Below are 23,536 nucleotides of genomic sequence, written 5' to 3' on the forward strand. Positions count from 1 at the left end.
GAGTTATATCTATCTATGATAACTCTAACCTCGATATGGCGAAATCCTCGTACGAAATAAAATGCCATTTCCCTTAAGGTTCGTGCTATCGAGGTTCCATTGTAGTTAGTAGTTAGTAAAATGGTTTTTTTTATACAAGAAAATATACTTACAAATTTCCGGAAATGACCTGCCACTGAAAATTTATTTTTTATTCGTATAAAGCTAATAAAGACCAGACGCGTTACGTGACGTGCCCTACGCATTACGAGCATGCAACAAGCGATGTGACAGCTGACATATTATTCCATCCGTTACAACCGACAAGTGCATGTGAGTGTCTGTCTAATGATTCGGTCAAATTATGTTCTAATGTATGGGGAAGACAAACAAATTACAGCCAGCATGAAATTATTGTAGTGTGATTTCTTTGGGTATGGTGCTTTACACACACTAGTGTCCCATCCCCCCCCCCCCCCCCTGACGCAACTCAAAGCCCTTATAGCATGAAATATGTCCTGTTAGAGAAAAGTATTAGTGTGTAGTTAATAAACTTTAAACAAAAGAGGTTATATGCACCTTTTTGGTAAGACTCACCACATGTGTTGAAGTTCAATATAACATAGTACGTGATAGTACTGACAGAAATCGTATGGGGAGAACCAGCTTGTTCATTTGACTGAAAGATCCTTACAGCTTTAAAAAAACTAGTTTTAATAACTAACACGCGTTTTCACCAAAAACAAGTTTTTACGGTAGGTAAAATAAATATAGGTACATTTATTCATACCTAATAATCAAATAACTAATAATTGCATGATACGACATTGTATAAGGGCCTCGATGGCCATTACTTAGTTGCCGACTCACGGGTAATTATAGCGGCGGGTAATAACGGACCGCCCGGCCGTTGAGATCTAACGTAAAACCGTTTCTCTATGGAATCAATCCAGCCCCCAAGCTATATAGCTTGTATATCTAGGGGTTAATGGTCTCTTGTATATATACCTAAATCAGGCGTGTCTCACTCCGCGATTTCCTGCGGCCGCCTCAATTTTGAGGTTTTTCCATAGTAATTGCCGCGCACCGCCACGGAACGCGTGCGCTACGCCTTGTGCTACGTGTGCTACGCCTTATGCTACGTGTGCTACGCCTTGCGCGTAGTAGACGCATTTTATTAGGGAGTGAATCTTCTGTACCTAGTACTATTATATATTCTGTGCCTAAATGAACAACGAAGAGATGAACCACCCAGCTGCATCTTGTATGAGGACTATACACCAACTGCACAAATTTAACTGATATGCAAACAGTTGGTTAATCCCTAATAATTTTTCTGTGCAAATGTCTTTTATTTCATCTCTTATACATAACTAGCTTTTGCCCGTGACTTCGTCTGCGTGGACTTAGTAACCGCAGCTAGAGTAAGAATAGCGCCTGGAAAAATTCTCATAGCAATCTAAATTTAAGCATATTATGCACACAAATTAGCAGGCACTTTGTTAATTATCTCAATTCCACCCCACTTTTTGCTTTCTTAAGGGATGATTTTCGGGATAAAAACTATCCTATGTCCTTCTCAGGGACTCAACCTATCTCTATGCCAAATTTCATCTAAATCGATTCAGCGGTTTAAGCGTGAAGAGGGAACACACAGACAGACAGACAGACAGACTTTGGAATTTATAATATTAGTATGGATATGGATTATGTAACAACAAAAGCACAATGTTTTAAGCACATGGTGGTTATTTTTCGAACAGTACCTATTCTTTAACTACATTCAATTTAGATAATGCCTTTGAAAGCCTGAAGAGAGTGGAGTACAAAATCTTTGTTCACGATTGTTGCAAACCCATTCTTGTTTTCACTAAAGAATATCCTCATAGTCCGAGCGTAAATAGAACAAGCTGAGTAATGAAACATAGATTTGCTTGTAGTTCCCAAATTAAACAATAGCGTGCAATAACCGAATAATATAAAGAAATCATTTATGTCGCTGCAAGCAAGCGTATTGGCTTTAAATTATTATAAAATTAAATAATAATTTAAAGCCAATACGCTGTGGGCACCGTGCCGAGGCTGCACTGGACGCAGCACTAATGCCCTCATTAGTTCGTTTATCTATTATAATTATGCTTTCATAAACTAACTACACGAATTAAACAACGCAGTTTTGCAGCGACATTGTTGGAGATTTTGTAGGATAATACTAGTAAAGGTCATGATTGGGATTGTATTTTGTTTAAAATAATGTTAAAACGATTTTTGTCTTGAGTATTAACTTGTAAGTAACCGAAGTAACAGTTACATCAAACAGTACTCGTATTTATTTAAAAAAAACTCAAATGAAACATGGTCATAAACAAAAACAATTATGTACCTACCAAAAATTCAGACAAATGAACTCGATGACAGCTAGGGACACTCAACCAAAGCACTATCCCATCGCGCATCGTTGCTATATAATTAATCAATGGCAAACTCAACAATTTTATTGTTTATGAGAATTTAAGTAAATCCTACCAGCCTACAGGGAAAGCAATACCAATAAAGATTTCCATAAATAAATATGTATCGACGGCGCGTCAAACTGTGAACGCGGTGTTTTCCCAAAGTCTTATGAATTATTTCTGAGATACTGATGAGGTGGAGGAGAAATCAGCATATCGTAATGAGATAACGGCTGGATGAAATGCAAATGAATTTGACGGTCGGGTGGTCCCGAACACGGATGGTAGCCGCGATAAAGCACCCAGAAACAAAACGTACGAATACATTGCTCTATCTTGCTTGTACATCATGGAAACACAGTTTGTTAGAAAAGGACGTAGGTCAGTGTGGGAGTGACTAGGGTGATATAGGATCAGAGTGCCAGGCGGCCGGGACTCGCTCGGGATTGAGAACAAATTGGGGCAGAGGTTTGAATTTGCACGCTCATTTAGTAAATACATCGCGTCACGATTTACAATTACCGCTTAGCTTACATACCTTATAAATGTCTAGTGAAGTTATTACGCGAAGTGGAGTAGAAGTTTGGAGAGAAGCGTGTTGTTGTGGTACATTTATTGTCTTCAAGCCTGGCAAATTTATGTCTTCCAGCTCATTGAATTACCGGCCTATTTTAGGATTGTGTCACCATTATGTAGCTTCATTTAGATCAAACATAATCGTAAGTTTATCAAAACTAAATTATTAATGATGAAGATGCTCCTAGACACCACCAGAGATCCTAGAGCTGGCTCATTCCTTGGCCAAAGGATCGGAATTGCCATTCAGCGGGGGAATGTAGCCAGCATTATGGGCACCCTTCCGCAGGAATTAGATCTGGGGGACTTTTTTAGTTAGTTTTAATTTAGTTGTAATCTATTTTATAAGGTTTTAGTTTTATTTTAATTTAAGATTAGTTATTGTATTTTAAATGTAATTTGTATGTGATGTAATTGTTATTGTGGAAATTAAATCTTCTTAAGTAATCTAAAAAAAAAAAAAATTACCAGAATTACCTAGTCAACTCGGTCAAATTATAGCTACCTAATCATTAAATGTATTCCATTAGAAAAAAAATGAATGTTTATCATTCTTTCACGCAAAATAAGCATGATAATAATATATTTTGTAATTTGCATTATTTTATAGGTTCAATTTAATAACACCCAAAAAGCTTGACCAGAAAAGATTTTAAATGTCACTTGCTTTTTCCACATGTAATCTTTCTTAACTTTGTTAAACTTCATGAAACCAAAATCTTAACCTAAATAAAAATATGAGGTTAAAAGGAAAAACTTATTCGCAATAATTCAAAATCCATCTGGTTGATTGTTTCTTTATTATGCTATAATTTTTATGAAGATTTCCCAGAACAGACTTTTTATTCTATTTTGAGACAAGAGAAAAACGAATGGCAACTTAATATAAAACTAAGAAAAAATGAAAAAGAAAAAGTCAATATGCTGAAGTACAATAAATTATAATTACGTATAATATATTATGATATAGTAGGGAAATTATTTATTATATTGTGACAAAATATTTGAAGTATGTATTAACCAAAAATCTTTCAACATTTTCTTATCTATGCTAGCTGGCAACAAAAAAACACATCTGACCTCCAATATCCCGGATAAACAATAGAATGTTACCTCACTGAAACATTGAAATTTCATTCAATATTTCATTAACAAAAACTTTCGGCTTTCCGAGCTATAAAAAATGTAATATTCCGGACAGTCGCGAAAGCAATCCACCATAATCCTACTTTGACTGATCGCATCCACTCCGTTTCGCTGTAACTGTGTTTTCGTATTTCAGTAGATTAGTAGTAGATCGAATTTTCCCTTCCTAGTCCCAATAAAAGTTTTGTTAAGTAACAAAATTTGGGATTCATACATGTGAAATATTTTTTTTAGAAATTCTTGTCATTACTTTTGCAAAGTAAACCACTTTAGTGAAGGGTCTGTTTAAGTGCCATTTATCTAAGAGAAGTGATTGATGCTACATCGAAAAAAGAACTCATTTGTCACCGAAAGGCACTCAATAGAACCGCAATCACTACATAGTATAAAACAAAGTCGCTTCCCGCTGTCTGTCCCTATGTATGTTTAGATCTTTAGAACTACGCAACGGATTTTGATGCGTTTTTTAAAATAGATAGAGTGATTCAAGAGGAAGGTTTATATGTATAATTTGTAAAGGTTTTGTGTAAATTAATTGAACTACTTGTGCGATGCCGGGGCTGGTTGCTAGTAAAATATAAGCTATTTATAAACCACTCCATTACTAAACTAATTATGTTTATGTAAGCATTTGCAAATGTGTTTAAAAAATATGCATACTTACCTATAAAAGCTCATGATCTTAGCTACATTATGTATGTAGAGCATTTTGCGATGAAATTAACTTAGTCAAAATGTATTTTTTCGAAGGAACTGTTATCGGTACGATTTAGCCGAGCTGGTTAAATCGTACCATCAACATCTTAGTTGTATCCATGAAATGTGAAAGGTTTTCATGAAGCTACTAACAACAACAAATTAAAAAGTCTGGTCCTGTTTAGAAAATTATTAACTAAACTACTACGTAACATCAAATAATGCTGTCGATGTTAATTAACTTAACAAAGCAAATACTCGAACCTTCTCTAAGAACGTAATAACATGAAGTTAGAAGTAGCACGAGAAACTTTCAAGTGAACATATTTCATTTAAGTTCAAAGTGACTTGTCAAGTAAGGTTCGAGTTTTAAACCGCTTAGAACTATGTAGCAGAAGCGCCTTCGGTTACCGAGAGGGACAATAACTAACCCAAATCACACTCTTAAGAAAGACAAACTTGGCAAGTCAAACGCTACTAAGCTTCTTGGTGGTATCTCTATGACTATAAAACAGTTAAGCGTGAGCTACGGTGAGATTAGAAATATCAACTCCGCTGTATGCTAAGGGCTTAGGTATAACTAATCCAAATGGATACAGCTTTGCGAGAATGACTTCGCTTCCGCGAATCTCCTAATGTTTAAAGCGGATATTTTTTGATCGAGGAAATTAAAGAATATATATATAATATATAATATTGCGCGGATCTTTAAAATACAGTTGAAAACAGAGTTTAAACGTAAGTTACCTACGTTGAATTGAACAACGAGGTTGGTTTAACGCATAAGAACAATTATTTCGTTGAAATCAGAATTCACCCAAAACACGAGAAGTGTCGAGTTATTACTTCAAGCAAAGGTATCTCTAGTCTAGGGTAATTGACAATATTTGACCTTAGAAATGTATTCTTGAAGTCGTCTAAACCTACCAAAAAAATTTTTTTTTAAATTTTTTTTTTATTTTTTTTCAAAAAAGTATAACACATTTTAAACTTATACTAGGTTCGCCAAACTTGCGTTTAACGGCGAAATGATGCACTCATTTTCAATGTTAGTACTTTAATCTAAATTTAATGATTAACTTATCTTACTAAGGTTAATACTTTTATATTACATTAACAAAGTGTAAGTTGTAGGTATATATGTTGTTATTCTTTAAGAATTTACTTGTAGGTTTACATGTATGTAAAATGTATGATTTTGGTGCAATAAAGGATATTTATTTATTTATAATAAACAGTACTATTATTACGTATTATAAGTTTCCAACAGTCTGATCAGAATGCTTGGTTAGGTAAATCCAGAATCCACAAGGCAACGATAGTACATAGAATTAACCTGAAGTTTGGCATGTAAACCGAACATTTCAGAATATATCGAAGTGGAGCACGAGTTACTGTGGCTGACAGTTAAAACGAACGCATGAAAATACCTACTGCCGTGCTTCAAATATCGGCTTGTTAGAAGGCAAGGTGAGTGCCAAGAACTATGAGAGACGAAACAACAATTTTGGGTGCTGTTAAAATAATAAAGGTTAATTTTTAGGGTTCCGTACCCAAAGGGTAAAAACGGGACCCTATTACTAAGACTCCGCTGTCCGTCTGTCCGTCTGTCCGTCCGTCTGTCCGTCTGTCCGTCTGTATGTCACCAGGCTGTATCTCATAAACCGTGATAGCTAGACAGTTGAAAATTTCACAGATGATGTATTTCTGTTGCCGCTATAACAACAAATACTAAAAACAGAATAATATAAATATTTAAATGGGGCTCCCATACAACAAACGTGATTTTTTTGCTGTTTTTTCCGTAATGGTACGCGGAACCCTTCGTGCGCGAGTCCGACTCGCACTTTAAATATTTATTTAGGCCGGTTTTTTTAAATACTTATTTAAGGAAAAGACGGAATATTTAATGAACTGTTAGGTTGTAGTCATTGGCAAACGTTATTTTCTTTGAAGCTTTTCTTAAATATATTATTAGGAAAATATATTATTTGATATAATTACTATTAGATACATATTTTACCAAATTTTTTACTACCACGCCACGTCGTTCTGTCGCCTAAATAGTGTTTATAGTATTAAGATACATCTATTCATCTACAGGCCACTAGTTGATTAGTAAAATAAAGATTTTTCATTTAGGTAATAGTTATTTGTGGTATTTCTATAAAAAGGGACCTTATTGTCGATGGCGCTTACGCCGCACAGCGTCGCGCGGCATTGTATATATCGGAGCATCGTTTATAATGGAGTAAGTGCCATCGACAATAAGGTCTCTTTTTATGGAAAATACCACATTTGTAGATACCTTATCTAAGCTGGCGGCCTAGCCAAGGTGACGATTGCTTGCGCTTCGCTATCGAATCACTTTGTGTCTCTCTATCACTCTTCCATATTAGCGTGAGTAGTGTGACAGTGACAGTTGCGTTTGGTTCGCTACGTAGCGTAGCGTTAGCGATTGACATGTTGTCTACGGGGATCGCCAGTGCCAAATATATTGGATTTGATTGTAAGCTTATAACTTTTAAGGGGCCCACTGACTATGATATCGGCCTGTCAGTTAGAAAAATTTGACAATCCGAACAACTGACAGGCCGATATCGTCCAGCGGACTGATAGTCAGCGGGCCGCTTTACATTTGAAGCAGATTTCATTCTAAAAATGCCACCAATATTTCATTGTCTAAATATGTCACCCAAAAAATAAATCTAAAAAAGCATTACATAGGCTTGGTACGAACAAAACAATAAGGTAGCACATAAATTATTGTTGTTTCTTTGTACAATGAGGACTGTCATATGGCAGCATGCCCACAGCCGTGTTGTGCCATAACACGCGACAGATCGTTGTAGCTTTTGCCGAGCCACTATGAAGTAAACTGGTTAGCTTTGCGTGACGTTTTTCTAAACCATATTAAACCGCGCGGTTGTTTTATGCGATAAGCGCAGCGTTGAACGCATGCGTTAACGGAATGTATAAAACATGTCAATTCGCTAACCGCTTCGTTTACCGCGTAAAAAAATATACATAGTGTCATTAGATTATCTAATGTAAAATGTAATTTTTCCTACATTCCGTTTATCGCATAAAACAACCGCGCACTTAATAGTTATCGATTGTAGACGGTGATTTTTTAAAACAAGTCTTTAGCTACATACGTAAAAAGAGGTTGGTAGAAACTACCTACCTTTAATGTACACAAACATTTTCACCAAATCGCATTTTTTTCACATATTTTCTCTTTGACGCTTTCCGTACAGATTTCCCACGTTTCGGATGTTTTCAATTACAAGAGTTATGAACATCAATTTGTCTCTCTCCTCGCACTGACTGATGGGAATTATAAATGAGACGTATTCAGATAAGCTCCTATATACCATCCGTTGCCCTCTGGCAGTGCTTCCGAGTATTTAACGAAGTATCCACTGTTACCTTTCACGTTAGCACCATTTGTGAGATTTTATTAAATAGGCTGGGGGATTACTCAGGGTTTAAAGGATTCTATATATGTACATACATACATATAGTCACGCCTATTTCCCGGAGGGGTAGGCAGATACCACGGATTTCCACTTGCTACGATCCTGACATACCCTTTCGCTTCCTTCAATAATTTACTCTGAGGTGGAAAACAATAACGGATAATGAGCCAAGTTTACCGGAAACCTTTTAATAGGTACTCTAGAAAAAAGACTTATAGAAAGATTTATAATCCGTTTATAAATTGACGGATTTTTTTTTAATTATAGAAAATAGTTTATCTGCATACAAAAGTTTACCGACTGCATTTAAATAGACATAAAGTTCCTTTTTAGGGTTCCGTACCCAAAGGGTAAAAACGGGACCCTAATACTAAGGCTCCAATGTCCGTCCGTCTGTCACCAGGCTGTATCTCATGAATCGATAGACAATTGAAATTTTGTATTTCTGTTGCCGCTATAAAAATAAATAGGTACTAAAAACAGAATAAAATAATTTAAGTGGGGCTCCCATACAACAAACCTGATTTTTTGCTATTTTTACGTAATGGTACGGAACCCTTCGTGAGCGAGTTCGATTCGCCGGTTTTTAAAGATACAATACGAGATCATTTTGGGCAACAATGAGACGATTCGTTCATTCGGCGTTCCTGCATTGCTGCAATAAATATTGTATCCCGACCGTTGACATTTAAACTGTCATTGCACAACAGATCAGCTGAGCACTGCTATTATGCATCTGTATTTCTGCAGTAAGTTTAATATTAATGTCCTTGATAATATGACCTTTGATTGAAGCAGAATAGTTAGGTGGTTAGGTGTCAATTTTCATTTCGATGGCCGGGATCATCGATATTTCTTGCAGCAATGCAGACATTGCTCACTTGCTCAGCAATGTTCCGAATGTAAACTTTAAATAAACAGACTGTATGTACATGTTTTGCCACGGTTGAAGAAAAAAAAAACAAGATTAACTACGATTACAATAATTAATTGTACATTTCTATAATTTCTTGCTAGCTGTATTTCTATTCCATTAGAGTATAAAGTATGTCTTTTACATATAGTATCCGTTATTATTTTATTTTACCCACTAAATAAATTTATAACATTTGTCCGAAAAAATTTCTTAAAACACAAATAATTAGAAAATAAGTTTAAATTTAGGTATTTCTATAGTTGTTTACTTATATTTGTTATGCATGCGGTGTTTATCTGTAACTTGTAAGTAATTGTGACACCACTCCTTACATGTATTAGCTTAGTACGTTATTAATGTATCGATGTCAACAATTGTTGGTAAACCTTAAATAAATAAAATAAAAATAAATATTATCTCAATTCCACCCCGCTTTTTACTTTCTTAAGGGATGGTTTTCGGGATAAAAACTATCCTATGTCCTTCTCAGGGACTCAATCTATCTGTATGCCAAATTTCCTCTAAATCGATTCAGCGGTTTAAGCGTGAAGAGGGAACACACAGACAGACAGACAGACAGACAGACTTTCTCATTTATAATATTAGTATGGATCACAAATCTTCTCCATCAACTAAGCCTAATACTCCAATTAGCCGATCCAGAAAACGATTTACGGAAATATTGTTTTTAAAACTTCCGTCCGGTTGGACTTGATTAAATGCCCCTAAAGAAGTTTCTCGAAGAAAAGTTTATGAAAGGCGAATTTCCAATACCAGTGAAGCGTGAATTTGAGGATAGTTTATCTTAACGTAGGAACAGCCTCACTGCGAAATTGAAAGCATCGAGGGATCAAATGCCCTTTGGTGGGTAGAGATGTGCAAAATAATATCATCATTAAGCCTTTTTGTGTGTCCCATGAGTCCCATGACCCGTGCCCGCTCATTGAACTCAGAGAATGTATACGTAAGCTCGTGATAAAATGCGAAAACTGTATCTTAAGATTTTTACATCGTTTGACTAGCGATTTGCGGGCCCACGGCGCGTCTCGTCAGCTAGTATGTATGACTCATCAACACACACTACAGGCCGCGGGCGCAGGTCGGGCGCGCGCGCTTTTTAACCGACTTCAATTTCATAGAAGGAGGAGGTTCTGTATTCGGTTGGGGCTATTTTTTTTTTTTTTCGTGATACGTACGATTGTCAACAAGCTCACACACAGCGAGCGTGCGCGGATCAGGGGCGCGTGCGTGTTCGTTTCATACGTTTACCTTCATACAGACTACCTATTAGAACCCACCGCCGAGCATTCACACTGCGCCGCGAGTCCGACCGCTGACCCGACCCGCGCCCTCTGTGAAGGACAAAGACACGCACCCGCGCGCATCCGCACGCGCCCGCCCGCGTAAGACATACGTAGGTAATGTTAGGTACCTAGGTAACTAACTACATAGCAACTTAAAATGTTCTTGTTAAGGTAGCAGCAGTGAATAAGTTATACAAGTTGTGAAAGAATATTATACCGAAATTGTTAGACACGGCAATGCACATGATGGAAAACTCGCTAAGCTGCCTTTCCAACCAAAACGAGAAACGAAATACTGTACGGATTACTGTCAATCTTCAGAAATCGTTTATTGACTTATTCTAGAGAGTATAAAAAGTAAAATTATTTACGTAGCTTTTTGAATACGGCTCGTAATGATACTTGATGCATTAGGTAACAAAAGCGGCTCCCAAGCGGGCCAGTGCAGCATAAGTTAGCCTTATAAGACATTTACAGCTGTCCACGCAGATGTCCGTTAATTTTAATACAAATAAGAATTTAACTCCTAGACGATTTAATGTAGTGATAGGTACTACAAAATATATTACTGAAACACTACAACTTAAATCTACAATGTAATTTAATTGTCATCCCTCAAACGTATCGTGCTGTTTAGTGTTGATTGAACAAGTTCCAACTATTTCGAGCTTAAGCATAACACCGGCAGTCTGTTAATTTGTTTACACGGTAAACATAAACATGGCGTGTGGGATAGGGAGGATTAACAAGGATTGTGACCAAATCCAGTCTTTGGGTGGATTGTTTCTGCCTATAAACAATTACGGCAGACTTAGAGTTGTGTTCGCTTTTGCTACAGGTAAAGGACTGTTTTCTGATGCTGACTTACCTATTTGACGCAAGGGCGACTAAAAGTTTTGCTACATAAATGAAGCTTTAGTGTGGCCGAATTTTTGTTTGTTATACGATGACAGCTTTCTAGCGTTGATTGGGTCGTAACTTTTTAACTCGCACTTAAGGCCAGCCGGTGCATGCGCGGTGATTGCAACCGCTAACGGAAATTTAATTTGTCCTAGAATAGATGTTTTTTTATTTCTGATTGTTATATACAAGCTTTAAAACGAACTGGCTAAATCTTAAGGAATTGTCTGCTAAAATATGGCGCGTGGTCTCATTTAAAGCGTTCTGTTGTTTATATTTGTATAACCTATGTAACCATAAGCATAATCGATTTCAAGCTAACATGGATTTATGTTTCTTTTCTTTTGTGAGTTCCCGAAATTTTGGCACAGTTACACATGTCATCTTCTCTGAGTAACTGTCGAGCGATCTAAGGACTAGTATAAAAAGCGTGACGAATGTACAAAATACTTTACTAAAAGCGTCAATTAAGTGTTTTGTTTTTAATATTGTCCCTACTTTTTTGCATTGATTAAACATTTACTTTTACACATCGAATTTTAATTATAAATACCTTAAAATCGCCCAAATCGCGCACAGAGCAAGTAAGCACCGCCTCCCTCCCGATAGCGACGGTGACATTCTGAATGGGCCCCGCGAAGTCGGGCTCCGCGTCACGGAGCGACACCGTCGGGCCCACTCGGCTGAGCGGTGAAGTTGTTTGGTGGCGGATGCTGCTTTTCACCACTGGAACAAAAGAATAATTATCAACATTAATATGTTATTCTGATACTTAGTATAATTCAATAGGGATTAATTATTCTATAATCAATTAATGGCTCAAAAGTATCTACTAATAGTATTTATTCTGTCTAAATAATCAATGTAGCCAATATAAAACTGTACAGTTGCCTCAAAAATTTATAGTATTATTCGTAACTATACAATATAGTTATACAGCCTCCTATCTCCTATTACCAAAGGGATCTTATGATTAAATATATCTATATCTAATTCATTTGCTAGGTTGTTTAAAGCTCTACTCGCACGCGACAAGAAACTATTCTGTCTGTATTTGGACGATGTTTTTTTATTATTATTATGTTAAAGAAAGTAATATCTAGACTGTACTACAATTTAAATAATCAACATGCTTCAATATGATGATTCCCGATAGATCGAGTCATGGCTTTTTGAATGCAATCCTTTACTAAATTGGTTTTATTAATCAAATAGCATATTCAAAGCGATGGCAAAGAAATTTGAAAGTGATTGTACTAGCTCGGAAAGCCAGAAAGCTAAAGTGTTGTTTGTCTGCAGCTGCTGGTTTTATACATTTCCGATTGAAACTTTCTACAATCCAAATGATGTTGCATTTTTCGTTCCGAATTCTTTTTTATTTTTGAATTTGCCGCTTCAAACACTTTTTTGCACAATCCAATCGTATAATGTTAAAAATAAAGATCGTACGGAATGGGATGGTACTCCCCAGGCCCCACGGCGAGGCAAATCTTCACTAGTGCTGCGACTGATGTGAATAATATATCTTATATTCCAAGTGTGAAGTCTGAGGCTAGCGGAACCGCGTTTATTATTAATAACTGTCAAGTGGGAAATGTCCTGACATTTGCTCGAAATCGTTAAAAAATGCAACGAGGTCCCGCAAGTCAGGGTGAAAACGGAATAAAGACGGGCGAGCGGTAATAACGTTCTGAATCTTCTAGAGAGTTTACAGTAAGTTCGTACATTATTTAATAATTTTGTAAACCAAAACTCATACACGTGTGAGGTTAAACGCAAAGTCGTATCAACGAACTCGGTGACGTGAATAATTCAATAACAATATTTAAAACGTATATATTTTTTGCTCTCAACCAATTGTTCAACACAAATACAATTTCACTTTGAGCCTGTATTTTATCGGAAAAACTCTCGACACAGGTCGAGAAAGGATTGCATTAAGTAAAAAAATACGACAATTCCATTTTCGTCTCTCGCATAAAGCAGGCTTTAGCGTTATCATAAATACCGATCACTTATGAGTCCCTCACTCCGTGTGGGTCATTCGCGTGCAAAGATATAGGAAACGGACGCATAAAGTAGTAATTTATGTGATATTGTCGACCCTCAGTCAAGTAGGAGGTCGGACCCTCTAGCCCTATTCAAATTAGAGTTCGATATATGTTTCCGCGCCGATTCTTGCCTCGCTGAAATAGGTATTCGTACTGAACGTGATTTTTGACGGTCGATTAAGTAACAGAATACAGAATAGAATTTCAAGCTTGAACAGGAAAGGTCAAGATAGGTCCGTGTTGTGCTTTATGATTGCTCAGGGATTACGGAATTTAAATCAAACTATTCTACTAGTTAACTGTTAGCATTATGTTTTGTTAGTTCACTTGTTTTGGATTAAAATTATAAACAAGTTTGGGAACAAATCAAATTCCGCCTCCGGGAATCAAAATCCGGCCTTCACCACTGGAGGGCTTCGTCACTTTTTCTTTAATATATGATATCTATTACAGTTTTTAAAATTATAAAATTGGTTTTCGAGTTATAAACATAATCCTCTACGTGAAACATTGCTTTATTTTGTTAAATCATGTGCTTGTTCTCATGTATATTATAAAAGATTAATAATCTAACAATCTGAGGGTCTATTGTGAAACAGTGAAATTGAAATTTTGTTATCTAACATCTCTGTCACTTGCATATTCGAGCGATGAAGAGGCAGATAGCAAAATTTCGGGTTCGCGTTCCCCTGTAAACAAACCGCATTGATGCATCAATGTCATATTTTATTATCTCTGAAAAAGTCAAAAACCTGTTCAAGGTACAGTTTGTATAAGTTACTCTATGGTTTACTAAAAGGGCTAGTGCTGCTGCACTGGTGGCAGAACATTGCAGTAATACCCCCTATTAATTAACGTACCCACTTAAGCTTAAAAAGTCTTGAACCTCGAAGTTTCTTGTAATGAGTGTCTTTCATTAAAGTTTTTACAAGCAGGTAAAATAATGTGATGGTCTTCAAAGTAGGTAACGTTCTTTAATGTGCATAAAAATAAATAAGTGCCTACCTATTTTGTTTTTCTTTTCTAATCGCATTTACAGAAATAAGTTGCATCTCTTTTCTTGTCGTATTCCAAAGTAAAATATTCAACAGAAAAAATTGGTAGGTAGGTAAATAAATATGTGAGTGTTACCCATTTTCATGTATTTTGTCTATCTTATAGTCAATAATGATCTTATGCTCGCGACATTCTAAGTGTGTGGAGGCAAACACTATCAAGTCTGTCTGTCCGTCTGTCTGTCGCCACTGTATCTCATGAACCGTGATAGCTAGACAGTTGAAATTTTCACAGATGATGTATTCCTGTATTGCCGCTATAACAACAAATACTAAAAAGTACGAAACCCTCTATTCAGACTTCTATAGTTATTACAGTTCGTTGTTAGTACGGTCAAATGGTATGATAGTGTGTTTACATTCTTGACAAGCTGTGATCAGTGTCCTTCCCTTCGTCTAAAAAGTTTCTGCTGATTTTTTAGTAGTTTGTTCGCATTTATAATATTAGTACCTGATGTCGTGGCTATATCTTAGAATTGGTCATTTCATGATGTGGCAATTATTTCATGAAATAATCAGTTGACCACATCATGAAAAAGTCAAACCGTAAGGTCTTACCGGATCTTGAAGTGATCAATTATTTTAGCATTTCATGAAATAATTAAAGTCTATGATCACTATACATAGATTAATTTAATTTTACTTATCTAACATATCACGATAATTGGTTAGCTCAACCATACTAAGAGTACAAATAAATATCAAAATAAGTATTCATTTACACAGTAATTATGAGTACGTAACGAAACGTGATTCGCGTGTATTGATTATCCTCGGTGAATAAACAGTGATCGCTTAATTGCGCCTAATCAATGTTCATACACATCGCAATAGATTTGATAGACATAATTTAATGTAGTATCGTAAACAAACCGGTTCACAAAATAATTAGTGTGCTATGTGCGTAGCTTAAGTTTGAACCATGTATTTTAAAATAATGAATAATGTTACTTATGGCAAAGTAGGAGCCGACCGGCAGTTCCCAATAGAAAGTTCATAAGAACATGTATTTACATAATAGATATATACAGAGGTTATTATTATTAGACGCCTTTATTATTTTTATATTTGTTCGCCAAGATGAACGATGTACTTCTTATACGTTGAAACCACTTTAAACAGCACTTTTTCCATTCTGATTTTGGTATACAAAACTTGCAATATGTATGCAAAAAAGGCTTGTTCGCGATGTTTTCTTTTTTTAACAGCCAAATGTTCATGTAATAGCTTATAAATGCTCGTTATACTATTGCCCAGAGACGCCTCTATCTCGCGATATATACTATGACAATCTTGCATTATGAGTTCACGCACAGCACAGCATCTATATTTTGTGGGATAACAGCCGATTTTGAGCGTTTTTTTTATTATTATCCGTAAGCATACTACGACCACAATTAACCTCACTAAACCATTGATACACTTGATCTTCGATGAAACTTCCTCTTCAAAAGTCAGAAAAAATCGATCCATGCATTGTTTTTGAGTTAAACAACGCCTAAAACCGTAAAAATCATCGCACAAAAATTTTCGCAAGAAAAATCACGTTGAAGATGGAAACAAGCAATTTTTAGAATGGCGCTTCAATGTAAAATCAATTGACATACATATAAAACAAACTGTATTCTACTTCCAAAGAGTTACATCTTTTATGACCAATTCCAGATACATAAGTAGCAACCCTCGTTCCAAATAGGTTTCATGTATTTTATACTCTATGGCCTGTAGTAATTCGCTATTTGAAATATTTGAATTCAGACGTTCCAATAAAGATATATGTCAGTCGTGGCGTGGTCGTGGCTCATGATCCGTGCGTTTCCTTTATACATATATGATTAATTTATATAAGTAATAGTAGAGGGAATACTTAAAAAACACAAATCACTGCAGTGAAATATTAGCTGCTTCTAGAATTGATACATTGCACAGCTAACTCATGAGAATTAAAATGTGCAAAAAAAAGATACTTAAATGATGAATATCTAAACAAAACTATTCAGCAATTCCACATACAATATTCGTCCAAATCTTTTCTAGAGCTTCATTGTTAACAAAAAATTATACCTGCTTGGCCTGATTATTTATCAGAGGCATAAAATCACTACTTTTGAGAGCGCAATTCAATAGATAAAAATGTGCATTCTACGAGTCAACATAACGTAACACTGTAAATAATACCGACATACCTACATGCGAGACCACTAGTCGCACTACACTGATTTTCACATTGAATTAGGTAACAATAAATAGGTATTACATTTTCGTTACTGAATACAGCGCCAATAAAAAATCGGATATGCTGCAATGGAAGTTCGATCGATAAGGATATGACTTAAAATTTTACGTTCCGTGCCACGTCGCAGGAATTATGCTCACACTCTCGTTTCATTTTGCATTTATCTTTGTCCTTAGTCAGCACCTTCGGGAGTTTGAATAATACCTAAGGACTTTATAAATTAGATTTGTAAGTATCAAATACCACTTAGCCAATATATTGGGGTACGGAATTGTCTCCGCCAATATAACTAAGCTTCCGTGTCACACTTTCTTTGCTCATTATAACGAAATCAATAAAAATACGATACACTTTTTTGTCTCGTAATATATGTACCCATTAATAAACCCTTACGACCTACTTTCTTACATCGGTATCAAAAAAGAAAGTCGTTAAATATAAAATATAACCTACTGGTACAGTACGAAATAATCCTTAATATTTTTCAGAAACAGTTTTAGTTTTAATCAATTTATAGACAACCACAAAATGCTTTAAATATACAATGGAGGTATTTGAACATAGGTGGACAGTAATTTGGATGCGTACATTTCACTTGAAGAATATATGCGTATATTTCACTGGAGGTATTTTAAGATAACTTTTTGTCAAAATAATTAGTCTGGTACGAACTTTAATTGTTAACAGCCCTTTCATTTGTGCATTAGTGCATTTGTGCATAAAATTGTAAAACCAGACCAGTATAAGCTTCATGGAAAACCGGGAAGGGGGTCAAATTTAACTTTCGTGATTTGATTACGAACACACATACGCGTATACATTTTCCATGCTAGAACATTATATTGATAAAGTTAGAGCAAATGCGTGTTTCAAAATAAATTCATCAATAAAATCCTTGAAAGTCACACGCATTCCACGGAAGTAATTCAAATATAGGTCCTACAAGTAAAACGCCGAATGTGGTATTCACAGTTATGACGGCAATAAAAATACAGATAAAATGTCCTCTTAATGATACCTGTAAAACTTTTGCGTTGTTCGAGAAAACTGTAGACAATTTGTTCCAGTACTTTGCGCTACTAACACATTTCCTCTTGGTAGGTAGTTACTCGAGTTCCCGATAATCTCTTTAACAAAATTCCAGTTGCACGTAAGCTGTTTCAAAGTAGCGAAGTTATTTTTATCGGTTTTTTCTCGGGCTCTAAACCCTTCAGTTACGATGTCATTACAAATTTAATGGAAAGGAAAAATCGACTGCTTCCCCTTCTGTAAATTGTTGACCCTTCTTTTGGAGCACTATTTCTGAGTTTCGTCGTCTGGGCTATTCTCTTTCTTATATTTATTAAGGAGGTGTCAAAGAATATTGTGGTAAAAATAGGCAACGTACTGAGTGTTTTTGAATTATTTTAATACTACGTTAGTGGCAAATAGCGCAGGATAGTAAGCGATCGCCGTAGCCTATGGCCGCCTGCAACTCCGGGGTTTTTATTTTGTTGAAGATGCCAGATTGCCAGTTTCGGAGAGTAGCTATTAGATATAATATAATTTTTTTACCAACGCTGCACTATTAGGTATACACATGTACATACAGGTTTTTAAAAGGTTTTTAAAGGGTCGGCAGCGGGCACGTAATAGATACTTATTTAGGTACCTACTTGTATGTAGAAGACCTATAAAAGGGGTTCTCATTCTATGTATCATTTTTATTACTTTCATATTTTTTGCTTAATTAGATATACAGAGGTACTACAATACTAATAAGAAACTAAATTAATAACTAGCTTAAATCTAAATTAATCCCTTGAGGCATTGTACCAAGGATGCTGGCGGCATTTCCTCGCTGTATCGCAATGCTGATAAGTTGTGCGAGGAAGCCGCCAGCTCTTCGGTCACCAGTTACTTTTGCGCGCTGGGACCCCATAGAGTTTCAACTCCAAGTGGTACTCTCTACCGAGGCTTTAATATTGGGCATTTTCTATGAAAAGGGACCTTATTGTCGATGGCACTTACGCCGCACAGCATCGTCGCGCGGAATTGTATTTATATCGGAGCATCGTTTATAATGGCGTAAGCGCCATCGACAATAAGGTCCCTTTTTATAGAAAATACCACATATTTATTACGTTTCAAAATTTCGGCGCTTTCCGCCGCTCCGCGCATACCTATCTTTTAGTTTTTTGTGTTATATTTTATTTGGATTTTGATTAAGGAATTAAAGGCTTTTTTATGAGCAGTACCATAAAAGGTTCGAATATAAAATCTTTATTTGAAAATATGTTGAGCAGGATTCTAAGATATTAAGTAAGAAAAGTCTTCCGAGAGGTTAAAACAAGAATGACCCGTCTACCGATAGCGGCTCGGTTGCTAATCTTACCTCTGATTGTGAGACGTTCCTCACAATTTTTACGACGCCATTATGGCTCTCTACTACCGAGTGTGTTAAATTGGGAAGCCAATGGGAAGCCAGCCTGTTATTCTTACAACAGAGCGCAAGAGTGATAGTCTCAGCTGATGAAAAACTGTGAGATCCGTAACCAAACTTTATAGCATTACCCTCTTTACCTAATCAAAATCAGCTTAAGAAACACAAGACACAAACCTAGGTACCTAAACACTTACATAGACTGCTTACTGCTGTTTAGTTTAGCTACGTTTACAGTACCGAATGGTGCGCCCTCTTTCGGGGTCATCTGTCAGATTCCGTCGATTCCTTGAGATTTGATGCCCATTTTGGCCCGGAGATTTAAGCAACTGCTTGGTTTGCTTATTAGTTCATACGCCATAAAAGTTCAGCCTTTATTTACTCGGTTATCACACTGACACACCGGTGTGCGAGCGGGACATCGTTGTATTTTTATTTTATTTTATTTTAAGGTTCACCAACAGTTATTACATTGAGTAAGCCTCATCTATACAAACATTAATAACATGCTAAATGTATAACTAATTACTGGTAAACACCACATGCGAGTAATTAAAAAATCAAAGTCAACAATAAAGCCGACACATTTGAACACCTTATTATTGTAGAATAATACTATACCTATGTGCATAGCGCTGTCTCGCTCGCACATCGAAACGGCGTGCAAATCCGCATCCAACATGAAGATCGCCTTAAACTGGTTCATCTTATACCAGCGCCCGGTCTACACACAATCATAGAACCACAACTGTATTTCGGCGTTCAGCTTAGTTTCGTAACTATCTCGTTTAGTGAATTTCTTGAAAACGTTATCTTAATTAGGTTATCTTGTGTTACAAACACCGCGCGTTCATTAAAGAATAGCCCAAAATTGTTATATATCTTACTAGCGACCTGCCCCAGCTTCGCACGGGTGCAATGCTCGAGTATTATACATATAAACCGTCCTCTAAGATCACTTTATCTATTAAAAAACCGCATGAAAATCCGTTGCGTAGTTTTAAATATCTAAGCATACATAGGGACAGACAGACAGCAGGAAGCGACTTTGTTTTATACTATGTAGTGAATACGCGACCCTACAATTAAGCTTGGTGTCTCTGTGCCCGAGTCTCAATCACAAACAAGCGTAATTAAGGGAATTAGCGTAACAGAGCGAAAGGTTAAAAAGCGCTGATTGCATTGTTAAGTAGGTACAAGTAAATTTACTAAAATAATGTGAAATTTAAACTTGTCAAGAATGATGCGATTTCGATATGTAAAAATGAAGACCCAAAATACAATAGAATAAGATACAATAGGTATGTAGGTAGGTAGGCGTGCGACTTTCAATCCGGAGGTCACGGGTTCAAACCCCAGCTCGTACCAACGAGTTTTTCGGAACTTATGTACGAAATATCATTTGATATTTACCAGTCTGTATACATTGTAATGCACATTAGGTCTTACGAGGTTAAAACGCCACGCAGAAATTAACAGATATAAGGTGCGTATTTACACTCCATTTAAATATACCTAAAATTCTAATGTAATATAAGCCTAGAGTGCGTTTCAATCAAAATTTTAATATATTTTCATGTGGATTTTTTTGACTAGGTACTAAAAAAATCCTATTAATCTAGGTATTACCTAAAGCTTACAGTAACTAATGAGCGCACGTCGAGTTTTCAACAGTTTTAAATGGTCGCCCCTTACATGTCTCGCCCATCAATCTATTTGGAATGCTTTCAGCTCCACCCATCGTAATGAGCGGTTACATTAATCATGATTGTAAACAAAGTGATACTTTAAAATGCAATTAAGTTTTGAAACAGACAACGCACCGGACAATAACATGCGAGAGTATTAAAGACTGACTGATATAGGAGCGGTAGATATAATGATTTTATCTACACACATCAAAAACCTTCTATCATTCTTGTTTTCATTTATGCTGACCGTAATTTGCGGTTTTTAATGCATCATAGAAAGCTTAAATATAAAATTTGTGTACTTAGATATTAAAGCAGGGTATGTAACTGTACATAATACGGCATCAAACACTCGTGGGATGTTTTTATGAAACTCGATTTCAGCTCGTTTATAAACCCACATTCGTTTTTAATGCTTTTAATTATGTAGCGCAGTCACATAAACTACTATTTTAGGGGTCGCTACCGCACTTTAAAAATATAAATACAAGATGGATTTTTTTTTCTAATTCTTTTGTTGATTTTTCTTTGTGGGACGAGTCCGGGTGTATTAATGTTCAATTTGACATAAAATAACGCCGCTCAATTTTTATCAAGCAGGGGTGAAGGCATGGGACAAGCAGAATTTTGCATCGGTGCTCTCAAGGTACATGTCCTTGTCTCAACAACCTTATTTAGGGGCATTTTCGTTTTAACTTATACTTTAAAGCGCGACTTAAGCTGTGTTTAAGTCACGTCTATCTGTCACTTTCCTGACGAAATGTATGGGGTTTAACATTGACCATCAGTTCTGTGACGATTGCTAACCGGCCGTTAATGGATGGTACACAGTTACTTAAGTACAAACGCCCTTAAAAACAACTAGGATCTACGTCTTCTTCAAGCGTGTGTGACTTGCGTAAAGTGGTTTCCAGTGCGTTTAATCTAAGATCCTTAAGATTTTAAGATCTTAGGTTAAACGCACTGGAAACCTCTTTACGGAATAGTCACTACTTATCTTATACCTATTTTCATTCGCTCTATTTCTCTCCCATTTCACGCCATTTCTTGACTTGCAGCCCGATTCGAACATACACTGACATCAGAATGACATATAACTGATGTCATTTAGTTATCATGCATTTCGCTCGTACTTGTCCGTACATGTATTGACGCAGGCGGGACGCACGATAACTAAATAATGTCATTCAGATTCAGATTTTTTATTTATAAACATACATTAATACAGTTTACACGTCAATGTCTTATAACTAAGTTCATGTTATTTATAAATAAGTATTGCATATCCATCATCCAAATGTATCCTAAAGATGATTGCTGATCATGTGTCTTGTCCTGTAATTAATGAAATAATTTTAAATGTAAAATCTAATTTAATTTTTAAGTACTGACATTATTTTTAAGAATATACTAACAAAAATTAAGATCATTGTTATCTTTATTTAATTAATGAAATTAATAAATAAATGAAATGAAATTATTTCAAAACGATAACTAACTAAATAATTTGAATAAATCATTCATTTAAAATTGGCCTGTTTCTTTCTCACTAAGTTTACGTAGGTATCCAAGATCCCTACGACAGAACATTATTAAGTAATATAAGTGTGCCTATTATTGGACACCTATTATCAAGAATTCGTGCACGTACGGCGGTTTACGAAAGCGACTGCCATCTAGCTTTCAAACCCGTCGGGAAAATTAAGACTAAATGAAGATTAAAAATGTTACGCAGAAGCTAAAAATTCAATAACGAAAGGCAACCTAATGCCACCCGGCATTCTCTACTAGTTAGTTTTTAAGCAAAACAATATGCTTCTCAAATTTGGGACGGAGTATGCAAAAAGCACGGAAATAATAAAATTAACAATACCATGGTATTATGAAGAGGCAATAGAGGCATATGAAATAAATATAATATGAAGATACAACAATAATATATAATAATGGCGTACAATTTCAATAATATTGTGCTGCTTAACGTTCGAAATTGTGGTTTCGAATCTATTTGTGTGGGTTTTCAATCGAGTAGAGATAAATTAATTGAATAACAGTTTTGAATGATTCACGCTTAGTTTTACTAGACGTATATCGATCGGAATATTGACCGTGATTACCTTTTGTATTGTTTTCCCCGATATTCCGGTATTTTTATTAAAAATCTCTATCTACGTGAATATTAGCAAACTTATTTATTTTATTTTTTATTTTATTTTGGTACTTACATAACAATGTATAGTATTTATATAAGTACCTACATACACCCGATTAACACATAGGAATATTTTATCCCGGAAACATCCCTAGGGTTGAGGCAAGAGTTACGGGCTGATTTGAACAATGCTTATATATATATAAGAAGTCACAGCGATACGATACCGATTTGTCAGTGTCAAGTGACATTTTTTCAACCAAAACATGTCACTTTTGACACTGACAGATCGGTATCATATCGTTGTGACTTCTTAAAAGCATTGTTCGAATCGGGCGTTTGTTTGAGTGCTACGAACGAATTCAAAAGCTAGAAATTTATGAATAGGTAAGTTTAGTTGGGCTTATTGAGTCACCAATATTTTAAAGCCTCTTCTTCTTTCTTGTGCCTCTTCATTTGCCCTTTACCTCTTTCAAC

General features: G+C 35.8%; 1 protein-coding gene across 1 annotated transcript in view; it reads right to left on the bottom strand.

Moving 5' to 3' along the window:
* Positions 1-23,536, bottom strand: part of LOC134748815 (lachesin-like) — a 90,664-nt gene that overhangs the window by 34,453 nt on the left and 32,675 nt on the right. The window contains exon 3 of the mRNA XM_063683621.1: positions 12,006-12,178. Within this exon, the coding sequence (XP_063539691.1) occupies positions 12,006-12,178 (173 nt within the window). The remainder of the gene's footprint in view (positions 1-12,005; positions 12,179-23,536) is intronic.

The sequence above is a fragment of the Cydia strobilella genome, chromosome 17 (genome assembly GCF_947568885.1).
Source record: "Cydia strobilella chromosome 17, ilCydStro3.1, whole genome shotgun sequence".
Taxonomy (NCBI): domain Eukaryota; kingdom Metazoa; phylum Arthropoda; class Insecta; order Lepidoptera; family Tortricidae; genus Cydia; species Cydia strobilella.